The 15,026-nt window shown below is 45.8% G+C and overlaps 1 protein-coding gene across 1 annotated transcript in view; it reads right to left on the bottom strand.

The window, feature by feature from the left end:
- Nucleotides 1–13,724, bottom strand: part of HNF1B (HNF1 homeobox B) — an 87,898-nt gene extending 74,174 nt beyond the window's left edge. Inside the window, 3 exon segments of the mRNA XM_021005554.2 lie at nucleotides 900–1,164; nucleotides 6,738–6,937; nucleotides 12,753–13,724. Of these exon segments, the coding sequence (XP_020861213.1) occupies nucleotides 900–1,164; nucleotides 6,738–6,937; nucleotides 12,753–13,096 (809 nt within the window). The 5' untranslated portion in view covers nucleotides 13,097–13,724.
- Between the last annotated feature and the right edge of the window lie 1,302 nt (nucleotides 13,725–15,026).

The raw sequence follows: 15,026 nt of genomic DNA, 5'->3' as shown, positions 1-15,026 counted from the left end.
TAGCCCAATGCTATATGTTGTTTCAGCCATGTGCAACCCTTTGTGACTCCATTTGGGGTTTTTCTTGGCAAAGATACTAGAGTTGTTTGCTATTTCCTTCTCCAGCTCATTTGAGAGATGAGGAAACTGAGGTAAACAGGATTAAGTGATTTGCCCAGGGCCACACAGCTAGTAAGTGCAAAATTGGAACTCAGGTCTTCCTGACTCCAGATCTGGTGCTCTATCCACTGAGCCACATAGCTATCCCTAAATGCTGTATAGTAGATGCTTAATAAGTGCTTGTTGAATGGAATCTAAATTTATTATTTAACTTAATTTTCCTAACTGAAGCTGATTGCAGTCAATCTGATCTCTCCATTCTCTTTTGCCTACCTCATCGGATCATAGATTCAGAAGTGGGAGGAATTAAGACCGAGGAGCCTTGTCCAACATCACACAGCTAGTAAATGTCTCAGGCGGGGTTTTAGCTTAGGTCTCCACGACTTCAGATCTAGCATTCTATCCACTGCTCCATTCTGTCTCTCATGGTATCCACCTTGTAACCAGCAATGGGAAGGATGGCTGGCCTACGACCAAAAGAGGGCTTTATTTCTAAAACCAATTAACCTCTGTGGGATCAAACTCGTGCCTCTGGCCATAGATCCATTCCATCTGACCATCAGTAACTTCCAACTGGCTTGCATTTGTCTCTTGATGCATCCTAAATGACCAGAGCTGGTTCCCATGGGAACTGTCTCTAAGCAGTCTAGAGGGGGTGTGGCTAGCACAGCCTTTTTTCTCCCCGGGCTTATTTACCAACACAGACAGAATGGGTGCCTGTAAATGTGGCCAGTATTAAACACGGTGCACATAGTATGAGCTTAATAAATGTTTATTAACTGAGCTATCAATATCATTACCTGTTGCACTCTTCCACGAGGGCTTCCCTCTCCTCCTTGCTGGGGTTCTTCTGCCGGTCGTAGGCCTGGTACAAGATTTGCTGGGAAGCGGGCCCCCATTTGAAGCGGTTCCGGCGCATCTTTTTGTTGGCAGGCTCAGAGCAGGCATCATCCGGCTGCCCAGCCCCCTGGCTCTGCTGGCTGAACTCTGGAAAGAGAAACAGCAGCTGATCCTGACTGCTTTTGTCTGTCATATTTCCAGAACTTTGGACTGTCTGGTTGAATTCTGAAAAGAGAAAGGAGTAGATTTGATAGGGTCTGTAGCCTCTACCCAGATGACAGACAGACAAATAAACACCTACATTCCCTTCTCCTAATTTTCCACTCCAGCTCTGATCTATTATATCTGTGTGACCTTGGACAAATAATGTTACTTCTCTAGGCCTCAGTTTTCTCATCCATAAAATGAAGGGATTTGACTAGGTGGCCGCTGTGGTACCTTTCAGATGTAAAACCTGTGATTATATCAGCCAATATTATTTCTTTTTTTTTTTCTTTTTCAAGGCGTTCCAATCCAAGAGCCATTGTTTAAGAGACGATTTGTTTTTATTTGACCCTCAGACATGAAGCAATACTCTAAAACCAAAGACCGTTTTCTCTTGTTTTGTTTATTCTAGCATGTTACAGAAAGAATTCTTGGCTGGGTTGGAACACCTGGCTTAAGAGGCCTTGGCACCAAATCTCTTTAAGTCAAAGCTTTGAGGTAAACTGCTCTTAAGCATCTTTTGGAGTCACAATCTTTAAAAGAAACATTTTCAGGGAATTTGAATCCTTAGACTCCTCATGTCTCCAGTTGTTTGTACCCTAGATGTTCAGATTTTTAAAATAAATTATTTAACTCCTTTCTATAACCACCTTGTATGGGACTCTTTTTATTTACGTTAGCACACACACACTAACATGTCTCCCAGAATTCTATAGCACAGAATTGCCAGGAATAGGAGAAGCTTTACAGACTAATTCATTTAATCCCTAATGAGATTAGTTTATGAGGAAGGTAGATTAATAATAGTAAGCACTTTCTATAGCATGTAAGAGTTTTCCTCCCTCTCAACAATCCTGTGAGCTATGAAATATAAGCATTATGATTAGCCTTATTGTGTAGATGGGGAAACTGAGGTTCGGAGAGAAGGGATTTGCTTAGGATTCACACAGCTGATGTGTAACAGATCAGAAATTCAAACCCCAGACCAGGGAGGTAGTGAAGTACAGTGGAAAGATTCTGAAATTAGAGAATCTGAGTTCAAATCCTTGGTTCTTCTATTCTCTATTTGTATGGCCTTGAGCAAGTCATCTGACTTCTCTGAGTTTCAGTTTTTGTTTTGTTTTTGTTTGTTTTTTGGGTTTTGTTTTCAATCAATAAACCAAGAGCGTTGGACCAGATGGTCCCTTATAGCTCTAAATCTAAGATCCTGTGACCTGGGTTCAAATCCCACCCCACTGACTCCTTTCTTGGATGCTTCCAATGTGATCCTGGGAATCGGAGCCCTGAAGAGCACGCTCACCGGTTGCAAGTGACCATGATGGCCAAGGCCTTAGACTTGGACAGGAGACAGGACACTGTCCATCCTATCTTGCCAGTCCCATTTGATGACCACCCACGTTTTTAGCTAATCACAGGATATAATGCTTCCTTTCTTTTTTAAAATCTTGGTTATAAGGGATGGTTCACTGGGTAAGGAACAGGGGAGAGATATTTTCAGAAATGAATGTGATGGAACAAAAAATGTCAACAAAAACAAAGTAATTAAATTTTATTTAAAAAGAAGTTAATAAAAAAATTTAGAGCTAGAAGGGACCTTTATCCATGAGGATGCTAATACTCAAGGACATGAAATGATTTGTCTGAAGTCACACAGACACAAACACCCTTGGGAGAACATAGAGAGCTGATCTAAGATAGGAACTCATGTTCTCTGTCACCAAGTCCAGTGATCAATATTCCCTATAAGTGTGGTGCAGTAGGAAGTGCACTGAATTTAGAGCCAGAGGACCTCAAATCTCAGGGTCTCACCTCTGTCACCTGCTACCTGCATGACCTTAGGCAATTCACCTAACCTCTTACAATCCCCATTTCCTTATCTGCAAAATAAGAAGGCTGGGTTAGGCTATCTCCTATGATGCTACAAGTTCAGATTCAAACTGTGGGTGTATACCTGCCTGGTTGAAAGAAAGGAGGACAGAACATGCCACAGCTGTTGGTTATGGCTCTGGCCCCATCACTAACTCATCTGATTTGGAAGACTCTCTGCATACTTGTCTTATTACCATTTAAATGGTGCTCTAGGCAGTCAGATTTACTAGCAGGGGGAGTCGTTGACTAAACAGGACTCCTGTCTGGGTCACTCAATTTCTCCATCTGTAAAATGGGTTCAGTAGAAACCTAAAGAGCATTTTGATGGTCTTAGCCACATTTTGGAATGTAGGCAGAACCTAAGGGAGGTGAATAACAGCAGCAGAAATAGCAATAATATCATGAACTTGCATTGTGCTTTGTACTTTCCAATCACTTTCTAGTCTATTATCATATATGGTCTTCATAATAGCTTCAAATATCAATATTCACGTGTGTTTTTCCTACAAGTCTACAAAGTGCTTTCTAGAGTTCCACACCTTGACAGGGCTCATCTTTTGTTGTTTTCCCTACTCTCTGTGCTAAGCCAAGCACTCAGAATAAGAACAATCAGCATTTCTAGATTGCTGGAAAATGTGCAAAGCCCTTTATATTATCTCATCAAAGCCTCACAGCAACTCTTTCAGGGAAGTATTACAGGTGTTATTAGCATCTCCATTTTATAGATGAGGAAACTGAGGTTCAGAAGGGTTAAGCAACTTGCCCCTTGGTCATAAAGCTAGCAAGTGTCAGAGGTAGGCCTTGAAATCAGGTCTTTCCCAAGTCCAAGTCCAGGGTTTTTATTCATTATGCCACGTTGCCTTTCTTGGAGAATCACTGAATAACAGCTAATATTGAAACTGATATTCCCAAGGACCTAGAGGGAGGAGGTATTTGACTTGAACAGACATTATGTAAAAAAAAAAACCTCAAATTTGACAGTCTCAAAACAAAACAATCCTCAAGAATAGAAGAGACAGAGTGATACAAAGGAAAGACCACTGGCTTTAGAATTGGAGGAAATCTCAAATCTGACAACTACTACTTATATGACTTTGGGTGAGTCATTTAATTTTACTGGCTTCAGTTTTCTCATCTGTAAATTACTAGATGACCACTAAGGTCCCTTTCTGAATCTACAATGAACTATATGAACTATAAATAGTAACCTCAGGTGAAGCTATTGCTTTGTAGCTTGTGCAGGAGGAGGGGCGACTTCCACCTCACAGACTGCTCCTTATAGAAGTAGTACATCTCTGCTGCATGCACAGCCCTGGATCAAACTACACAGGTAGGGTAATATCCATGCCCTGACAACTTCAAAGCCTCTCTGGCCTTTCCCTGTTTTAGAGAATTCAGCCTCCCCCGCCAACCTCATTGCTCACACTCCCCTTCACTTGGCTTCCTTTCTAATTTCAGGTTAATTGGGGGAGGTGAAAAATGTAAACTGTCCATAAAAATGGATTTGCAGAAGTCGGCTTCTGTTTCATTCTTAATGGGACCCAGAAGAGTCAGTCCTGGTGATTGTTGTTCTAAAGTCCTTTCATGAAAGCAGTCAAGACTGATGGATGGTTACTTTTCTTTTCTATAGTTCTGTAAGGAAATGCTCTCTGTCTCTGCCTCTCTTTCTCTTTCTGCCTCTCTCTCTCTCTCTCTCTCTCTCTCTCTCTCTCTCTCTCTCTCTCTCTCTCTCTCTCTCTCCCCTGTCGCTTTATGTCTCAGCCTGTCAGACTCTGTCTTTTTCTGTCTCTCTTTATCTCTGTCTCTTTCTGTCTCTGTTTCTCTGTCTGTCTCTTTCACACACTCACACACACATTGCCATCCTTCTGTACTCTTTACCTCTCTTCTCCCTCTTTCCTCCTGCTCTCTCCCCTTTGCCTCCTTTCTTCTCTTTCCTTCCTTCTAATGCATAACTTTTTAAATCTGACACTTTAAAAGTGGGGTGGGGGTGAGAAACACCTATCTCTCACTCTATAATAAAGGTCTTAGGATCATATATCTACAGCTAGAAAGGACTGCAGAAGCCATCTACTCCAATCCATTCATTCTATAGCAGAAGAAACTGAAACTCAGATGAAGTGACTTGGCCAAAGTTATGCAGGTAGTAAGGATGGAGTTGGGAGTTGGGAATCGAACCCAGGTCCTCTTGACTTCAAGTATGCCATTTTTTCCACTACACAGAGGAAGCAATATTCTTAAACCCCATTTCTTGAATTCATATAGTAAAAGAAGTGGGAGCATGAACACCTTCATTATTTTAAGAGTTTCATTACCCAGTCTTTGAGGGAATAAAAGCTAGATGTGGCATCAAGTGCTTTGTATGTCTAAAAAGGAGAAGCAGTTGGCTAGAGGAGCCTCAAAGGAAGGTAGTGGGAAAACAAGCATTGTATATATACACACATATACACATATATACACACAAATTTTTTAAGTGTACAAATGTGTATATATAATATATATGCACACACATACACACACGTGTGCCTGTGTCCATTTGTGTGGCATTCATTAATTATTTTTTTAACCAGGAAAAGAACCAGACCAAAATAATTGAAGGACAAAAGGAAAAAAATACTTTCCTAAATTAAAGCAATTTGTCCTTCATGCTCACGTTACTCATCTATAACTCAGTGAATTTTCAAACTCTCCAAACTTAAAAAAGTAGAGAAAAAACCTTCTTAGTGGCAAGATTAAACAGAAAAGTCTTGTGGTGGGGGTGGGGGGAGAAGTCTGGACTTGGGGTGGGGGGAGAATTGCAATTAAACAACAGCAACTCCCAGCAAACTTCACCAAGTCTTCTACTGCTGCCCACTGGCCTAGCTTGCTGTTTAAATTTGGACAGAGGAAGGAGCACCAAGGAGGCATTCAGGGCTCTGTTCAAATTGGAATTCTTCCAACAATTCTGTTGGTAAACATCTAGTCAACCCTCAGTGTACTCTTTGGGAAGTGGAGATTTCAATACTGGACGGTTCCCTCTCCCTGACCCCTAAAACCTACCAGACTTCCCCAAGCAGGAACACTGGGACCACAGCTAGTGGCATGAAAAGCTGTGGGTGAAGGGGGGGGGGTCACCACTATATCCTGTGCTTTTTCCAAAATGGAGCAGGGTGTGGAAATAGCTTATCTCCCTTAGAAACTTGGATCAGCAATAAGTGCCCAGTCTAGGGGGAGATGGGGGAAGGAAGGTAGGGGATTTTCTCCTCACCCTACTTGGGAATTCGATGTACATAGAGGAGATGAGAAACTAGATCAGGGCCTTTTGCAGATATTAAGAGTTAACCCTTTGACAAGTAAGCATCCAAAGGCTCGTTTCCATCCCTACACTCAATCCCTGGCTGTCAGTTCTATAGTAGCACTGGGGCTAACCCATTCCCCTACTTGGCCCCTACCTTCCTCCTTGAAATTAACCAGTTCAGGGCAAGCCAGGTGGCGCAGTGGATAGAGCACCGGCCCTGAAGTTAGGAGGACCTGAGTTCAAATCCGACCTCAGACCAAACACTTGACACTTACTAGCTCTGTGACCCTGGGCAAGTCACTTAACCCCAATTGCCTAAAAAATAAATAACTAAAAGAATTTAACCAATTGCTCTAGTAAGTGTATTTAATGATGGAGAAACCAAGGCAGTATACAGAGGTCAGTGACAGAGCAAAGGTCCTTCAACAAGGCAGATCCAGAAAACACTTACGTCTCAAGATCTCTCTCTGCTTCCGGACATACCAGGTGTACAGTGCTGCGCGCTTCTGTGTCTTCATCGGGGTCCCCTTGTTGAGGTGCTGCGAGAGGTGTGACTGGTTCAGGCCTGTAACATCCACTACCTCCCTCTGGGGGATGTTATGCTGCTGCATATATCCCTTGATCATCTTGGCTGCCCTCCAGGGGTCCTCACTAAACAAAAAAAACACAGTTAGGATGCTTGTTATAGAAACCCAGGAGAAACACTGATGCAGGATCGGAGAATTTTCAAGTTGGAAAGGGCTTGAGAGATCACCCTGTCCAATCCCTTAATTTCACAAAGGAGGAAACTGAGTCCTAGAGAGATGAAGTGCTTTATCTAAAGTTACCCAGGAAGTGGCACAGCTGGTATGCCTTCAGCTCCAAATTCTCAGCTCTTTCTACTGATGTTGGAAATGCAACAAAACAAAACAAATCCGAACCAAAACACAAAAACTTAACTTTCTGTGGCTCCAGGTTAACAGTCCCAGTTCCCCACACAACCTATTCCATCCTGGGGAAGCTGGTAGCAAGTGAACGAATGTGAAGTCCAAGCTCTGACTATCCAGAAGAAAAGAGATGAAGGTTCTGCCTCTGAACTGGTGGTCACTTTACACTTCCTTTCTTCCAATAAAGTTGGAAGGGCATTAGGAGACTTCTTAGGCATTTTTCCTAAAGTCAATCCTACAGAAACCAACTGACTAAAACTGATCGCTTTCAGATAGATTTTACTTATTCTTACCCGACTAGGTAGGAAATGCAAAACAAATTGAAAACAACAACAAAGATGCAAATATCACTATCTGCAGTGGGGTTGATCCCAAGTTGATTGGGAATAGAATGGAAGTGAGGATGAGCTTCTTCAGACACCTAATTCCACCTTGATCAAATTACTTCCTTTGGAGTGCCTTAGTTTCAGATTGGTAAAATAGTAATGGCCCATACCCATCTACCTCAGAGAGAGACTTAGAAAACAAACATTGTTCCCCTTTTGTAGGTTTGTAAAATGGATTTTCGGCATTCTAAAAAAGTATTAAGAAACTGCCAGTAGGTTGACATTTCCTCCTTTTGAAGGTAACACAAAATGTTTTGTTTTTTGTTTTTTGTTCTGTTTTTGTTTTTTGTTTTTGTTTTTTAATATGGACTCTAGCTTCCCTACCCCTGGAGAAAAAACAATGAAGGACAACACAGGATTTTACAATTCTGAATAACACGTAAAAATTTCAGCGTGGTCAAGGTTAAAAAAGAAAAGCTATTGTTTCTTCACATTCTGGTCAGATTTCTCCTCTGATGTGGTGGGGGTACCTGAGAACACATTTTACCCATTAGCTTCCATTTAGAGTCCTAAACATAATACTTTTCAATTCTATTAAACTAAATTGGGGGGGGGGACGACCACGATGACAAAACCTTAACCCAAAACTCTTCAGAATTTGGGAAGAAAAATGCCCAGGAGACCTACTGCCTCCCTTACAATAACCTTCAAATTCCATCTGTCCTTTAGGATTTTTTTTTCATTGTTTCCCCACGTCGTACCAGGTGACTTGAAATTGACGAGATTCTTATCTAAAACAAAAGGTTATACTATAATGTCTGTGGGGGGTGGGCATCTCCCCTACTTGAATGTCAACATTCGTGTTAAAATTCATCTGGGCGTGTGTGAATCCATTAAAAATGATTTGGAACGATCAGAACAAGTCATGGTGTCACAACATAAGCAGCAATTTCATTGTAAATTATGACAGTCATAGAAACATTTTCATTGTACTTTTATGAATCAAATAAAAACGCCCTACTAAATAATTATGCTACCATATTTTAAAAAACGCGTTCTGTAACTGCAGCGATTCCTTTCGCAAATCCTTAGTTAATAAATTAATGAAGGGGGAAAACGGTGTTAGATCCCCGAGTTTGGGTAGCTGTCGCGAAGGGGAATTCGGAGATTAGCAAAAGAGCCATTCATCGCCAATATTTATAAACTACCTCTGAATTAGACATTACTTTTCATCAGTGCCAAAGGCAAAATGAGGAAGAGAAAAGTTTCAAACACAGAAAATTTCTCTGGAATCTCTCAACTGTTGCTGTTTTGGACACTGGCATTTAAATATCAGAAATTGCTCAGAAAATGTGCGGAGCCGAATGTTTACCAGATTTCCTTAGAGAGGAAAAAATTTTGAAGGAGAGATACGAAAAATAATTTTAAAAGCTGACAAGGGCATTCGGTTGTTAGCTTTTTTGTTTGTGTTAACAGATTCGGCGATTTGGGATCTAGTTTTTAGCCTGATTTTATTTTAACGTTTCAGAAACGCTGGGAAGTGAAGCGCTTTGGGGCCACGCTCAGCTCAGCCTGCTCGTTCCAGCGAGGAATTCGCGGAATAAATGAATGGAACGAAAGTTCTGTGTCCAGAACCCACAATGGAGCAGCTTCAAAACACGCACCAAGAAAAGCAGTGGAGCCCTGCTTAATAAACAAAAACAAAACCAAAAAATCCTACCTAGAAAAGGCCTCTTAAATCTTGGGATAAAGTGGTGTGGGTAAAAATTGATCTCAGAATTCAGTATTCCCTAGGGGGGAAAGAGCCTGCTGACCCAACTCTCTATTTTTTAAATACTATTTTTAAAAAAGGAAAGCAAAGAAGGAAGGAAGGAAGGAAGGAAGGAAGGAAGGAAGGAAGGAAGGAAGGAAGGAAGGAAGGAAGGAAGGAAGGAAGGAAGGAAGGAGAGAAAGAAAGAGAGAGAGATAAAGGCAGAAAGAAAGAAAGAAAGAAAGAAAGAAAGAACGAAAGAAAGAAAGAAAGAAAGAACGAAAGAAAGAAAGAACGAAAGAAAGAAAGAAAGAAAGAAAGAACGAAAGAAAGAAAGAAAGAAAGAAAGGAAGAACGGAAGGAAGAACGAAAGAAAGAACGAAAGAAAGAACGAAAGGAAGAAAGAAAGAAAGAAAGAAAGGAAGGAAGAAAGAAAGAAAGGAAGGAAGGAAGGAAGAAAGAAAGAAAGAGAGAGAGAGAGAGAGAGAGAGAGAAAGAAAGAAAGAAAGAAAGAAAGAAAGAAAGAAAGAAAGAAAGAAAGAAAGAAAGAAAGAAAGAAAGAAAGAAAGAAAGAAAGAAAGAAAGAAAGAAAGAAAGAAAGAAAGAAAGAAAGAGAAATCTTTCAGGTGGCATTTACTCTGAACAAACTTACGGGCCAAAAGCTCTGGACACATTGTATTAAGAAGACAGGTGTCAAACGCCCTTATCTCCAGGCGCGCGAGCCTTGCACCGGCTGCCCTACCAGGCAAGGTCCGCCGGGCTCACGCGAGTTTTCAAAACAATTCCCCATTAGCCCTAGTGTGTCAATTTCCTGGCCCCTGGGAAACTCGCTTCGCCTTGAGTGTAAGAGGCTTTATCCCTGGGTCTAAGTGAGGGAAACGTACAGTGTCAAAAACAGGCTGCCTGGAGCCCAACCCAGACCTGAGCTCAGCACCACCCAACCCCGAGAGCCTCGGCCCCAGAAAGAGGCAAGCAAATCTGAAAGAAAGGAGTCTTCCCCCCAACCCCTCCAGCCCAGCGAAAGGTACATCCACGCGAGCTTTCTTACAAGTGAGGACTCTGACTGTGTGCGCGCAATTGAAGGGAGGGAGGCTCACGCGGCGGGACTGCCTCCCAGATTTGTCCAGGGAAAAAGAATGCCTTTCTAGGGAGTTAGAGCCGAGTCACAGTTCCGGACCCAGGGAGTGAAGGAAGCGCTCGCTGCCCGTCCCCCGGGGAAAAAGCAGAGAACTTCGGACTTAACACTTAGCCTAGGGCCCCCAGAATCCAAGGAGAAGGGGGGATGGGAGGGGGCGGTGCAGATTTCGTGTCCTGCGTGTGGCCAGAGTAGAGCTCCGGCTGTCGGATAGCTAAAAGGAAGCAGGCAAAGTAAAAGTAAGGAGACCCGTTTCGGGCCTTACTAGAGTTTACAAAGCAACTCCCAGGAGCTTTAGGCTGGGCCCGCCCGCCTAGGGGGATCCGGCCCCAGACTAGCGCCTGCTAGGCGGTAAGCCCCTCCTCGCGGTGCTAAGTGGGCCTAAGGGAGGGGCCGGGCCCAGGTGCGCGCGACAATGGTCTCGCGTGTGTGTTTGTGTAGCAGCTGGGAGTGTGCCCGTGCCCGGTGTGTGTTTATTTCCTTCCCCCTTTTAAGCCCAGTTTACAACTTCACCAATGAATAACCCGCCTCTCTATTCAAGCCTAATCACAGCCCTTTGTGTATCTTTCTGTTGATGATTTATAGAAATAAATTAATAACACCCCAACTCCACGTGCTGCCGTGTACGTTTCATCCCGGCTGAGAGTGGGCCGGGCGGAGATGGGGGTAGACACAGGCGGGAGCCCCGAGGATTGCCGAGACCCCCTGAAACTCTCCCCAGTCTCCGAAGGGCAGTGGCATCACGTCCAAGAGAAAAGTTACAACTCCCATGGCCCTTGCAGCAGCCCGCGCCTCCGGCTGCCCGGGAGTGAGAGAGCCTTTGGGTCCCAGCCTTTTATCCAGCGGGCCGGGGGACATCGCCGGCCCTACCACCCCGCCGGAGCCCAAGCACCCCCAGACAGCCGAGGGCCACCCGGGGGCGGAGATTGCACTAGCAGCCGGGAGGGCGGACTAAACTGCCCATCTCTGGTTCCCAAATCTCCGGGATTCTCAAATCCTAACCCGCGAAGATGGGTGAGCAATCGCCCATCCATCCCCCAACTCCATTTATTGGGGAGGAAGGAATAAAAGGCCAAAACGGGCCTAGGAATCCTTTTGGATATTATCCGTAAGTGTCTCATTGAATTAGGAATTGGGGGCAGCCTGGAGGAAGAGCTAGGGCTCCGGGAACAAACTTCAAAAGCAAGTTCACATCCTACCCCTAGACAGCCAGCTTCCGGGGCCCTGGACCGACCCAGCCTCCTAACCAGGCCCCAAGATCTACTAGCTTTGTGAAATGAATTGCGGCCTAGTGCTGGGGCTGGTCAGAACGGTCCGGGAGCTGTGGGCTGAGGAGAGGCCCAGAGGGCCACAAGTGGGGCGAGTTAGCCCCCCTTGGGATAATTAGTAACCAGCTGTCAAAGCCTCTCTGGTGTCCTGAGATGGCAGCTAGTAGATCCTGGGCCCGCGAGGAGTGACTGCAGAAAAGCCCCCAAAGGAAGCCCAAGTGGGTCTCCCACAAGTCACCACACCCCAGCCTGAGCGTTAACGCCGCGGGGAACAGTAAAGTAAATTTCTGTTCTTGGGTATGAACACGGAGAAAATTTGTAAATAAGTTTGGGATGGATGCAGGCCCTTTCAGGCCGTGTATTCTGTCTGACAGTGGCACTAATAATCCCCTCTGGGAATCCCAGATCAGTGAGTTCTGCAGGGTCCAAACGCACCGCTACAACCGAACCAAGCCGCTGGGGAAGCTCAAAGTCTGTTCCCTCCCCTCACAGTTTTTGGCTCAGGTCCGGGTGGGTCTTCTCCAGGATCCCAGCAAGAGCAGGGCCCAAGGCCGGTGGACTGTCCCAATCCGAAGAGTGTGTACCCGCTGGCAGCTCAGGGCTAGGTTCTCAGATTTGGGACCGTGAGCCTAAGTCAGGCCTCCGCTCCGAGCGCAATCACTTCCCCGGGGGTTGCTGCTTCCCATCTAACCGCGTCCCTGAGTAAAAGCTAAAAGCACCCAAGTCTCTGCCACTGGCTGGCTTTAGGAGGCCAAGTCTCTGTCTTTCCGACCTAGAGACCTGTACCTAGAATCAAGGTGTTCCACTGCGAGCCGCAGAGAAAGGAGGACTGGCCGGGCCCTTAGTCTGGGCTGGAGAGAGGGGACGGGTTTAGGTGAGTCTGGGGGTGGCCCAGCAGGGGCTTCTCTGTCTGGGGCCCAGGCATCCCAAGAGCGGGAGGGAGGGGAGAACCAACCTTGGAGGGACGGGCCGAACAGAGTTGCCCTGCCAAGACGGCACAAAGAGGAGAGAAGAGAGAGGGCCAGGACTCACCCAGATTGCCCACTGGGCGATCCCCGTACCTGAGCATGCGGTCCACTTCGGCCCTCTGCTCCACAGCCTCCTCGGTGTTGAGGGCCTGTAACTCCTTGAGGATGGGAGGGGTGTCATAATCGTCTCCGTCCTCTGACCCCTCGTCCCCTGACAGGCGACCCTTGGCATGTCCATTAGTAAGGGTATGAAACACCGGTTTGGTGTCAGGCTCAGCCCCACTGCCCGGGGACAGCGGCAAAGTCTCCAGCTTCACCCCGAAAGTCGGGGCTGGCAGCAGTTCCTCTAGAGCCTGAGCCAGTACTTCCTTGGTGACCCCGGAGCTCAGCAGAGCGCTCAGGAGTTCTTGCTGGAGAGACGTGAGCTTGGACACCATTTTCCACGGACTGGAGAAGAGGGGGGCTCGGGGTGGGTGGGGAGGGGTTGGTGTGAGAGAAGAGGGCGGAGGGGAGCTTCACGAGCAAACCCCAAGTCTGGGAGCCCCCCCGAAGCCTCCGCACACCTGTTACTCCCCGGTCCCGGAGTCTCCTCCGAGAGGAGTCAGCAAACTTCTAACTTTCCATGATCGCCTCCATTAGCCAATATAAGATATGCAAATCAGTGGGAAGGGACTGGCATTTCGGCCAGATGCAAATGGAGATGGGGAGGGGGAAAGTCGGCTAGAGGAAGAGAGGGAGAGAGCTCGAGAGAAGCTCACGGAAAAAGAGAGAGCTCACGGCTAGAGAGCTGGGTCTGCTCAAGCCCCTGGTGTTTACACTGGGGGCCGGGGACCTTCTTTATTGGTTCTGTTTATCAGCCAAACTTTAGCTGAACTTTGGACTTGTTAAGCAAGAAGTCGGCAGCCAAGTGCGACTGCTGGGAGAACCCTTCCAGCCAGCGGCTCACCCGGCCCCAACCCCAGCTTCTAGCCCTACCGGAAGGTAAGGTGAGAGAAGGATACTGGGCATGGGGGGATGGTGGTAGGGAAAGGGGGATCCTTTGGAAAGAGAAGGGGTGAATGAACAAGAGCCGACTCGAGGTACCAACTCAACACGTGGACTGGAAGAAGAGGTGCAATCAGGTCAAACCCGGGCCGCTGATGAGTGGGGATTGGAGGTGGGAGGACTACTTCCTTGTGGGGATAGGGCTTTGGGGTGGGGGTGGGGAGAATATCTGCTACTAACTCAGATTCCATTTCAGGGCTTAAAGAGGCCTTTCTACCGGACACTATAAACGAGGGCTGGCTCGAATTTATAGAACCCCTAGGGTTGGGCAAAGGGTGTGTAGCTGGGGGTGGGAGGGAATGCTCCCAGGACACTGGAACGAAGATCACAATAGACTGCCTAAATTTAGGCTGAGCTTAAAGCCTTGGGGACACTAAATGGACAAGAGCAAAGGAAGGCAATAGTCTCGAAATAATAATGAATGAACGATGAATGGACAGAGGACAGAGCTGGAGACTGGTTTGGACAATACCTCTATGTCTCTGGCCAAGTGCACCCTAACAAACTAGGATAAGGCAGCAGAAGCCCTCAGATCCAAATTGCTCTTCTCTGTTATACCTCTCTTCTTTTGGTTCCCTGGCATGCCTATTTTCCAGGCCATTTTCCCATAGCTCTCTAGAGCAGAGTTAAAGTTTCCCTTCAGTGTCTGCTGACCTCCCATCTCATGTCTCATTCCCAGTTCCCAAGCGTGTTTTGTCCACTCCACCAGGAGAATTACATTCCACAAGGCCTTGGGTCAAACATTCTGTAGGGACCCATGTGGATGAAAGGAACAAGGCAGAGAAGCTTTGCCTTTGAAACAGCACAAAAAGAAAATTGACTTGATTCAACTCCACAAGATTTCCAGCCTCACCTGCCCTGAGGTGAGGAAGAGGAGGAAGAATGCAAGGACTTTAGAGCCAAAGGAAAGATAGAGGCAACAGGGACTTGTCATCCTGAACCTGGTCTCTGGAGGACACGAAGTTGTTACTTAGGTTGAATTAAGGAGTTACTGGAGCCTGAATGAAGGTTCACAGGAGCCAGATCCCCAGGAGGCAGGAGAAAGAGGACCCCTCCCATTTCAGGGACCTCTCTGCCTTGGTCTTGACCAACAGGGAATTTGGGGGACACTACCCCATTTGTATTTTATCTCTGTCCTCAAATCACACTGTATTTGTGTTTTAGCAGACTTCATTGATATCTTGTTTTTGCATTCCCTAGATTTCTCCCTATATCCCTCCCCCATTCTCTACCAGAGAGCCTTCCCTTACAACAAATTGATTTTTTAAAAAGAATAATGAAAAAGAGGAAGAAGAGGGGGTAGATCAACAAAATCAATAGATC

The sequence above is a fragment of the Phascolarctos cinereus genome, unplaced genomic scaffold (assembly GCF_003287225.1).
Source record: "Phascolarctos cinereus isolate Bilbo 61053 unplaced genomic scaffold, phaCin_HiC Scaffold_5;HRSCAF=322, whole genome shotgun sequence".
NCBI classification, from domain to species: domain Eukaryota; kingdom Metazoa; phylum Chordata; class Mammalia; order Diprotodontia; family Phascolarctidae; genus Phascolarctos; species Phascolarctos cinereus.
This window is presented reverse-complemented; position numbering and strand designations above follow the sequence as displayed.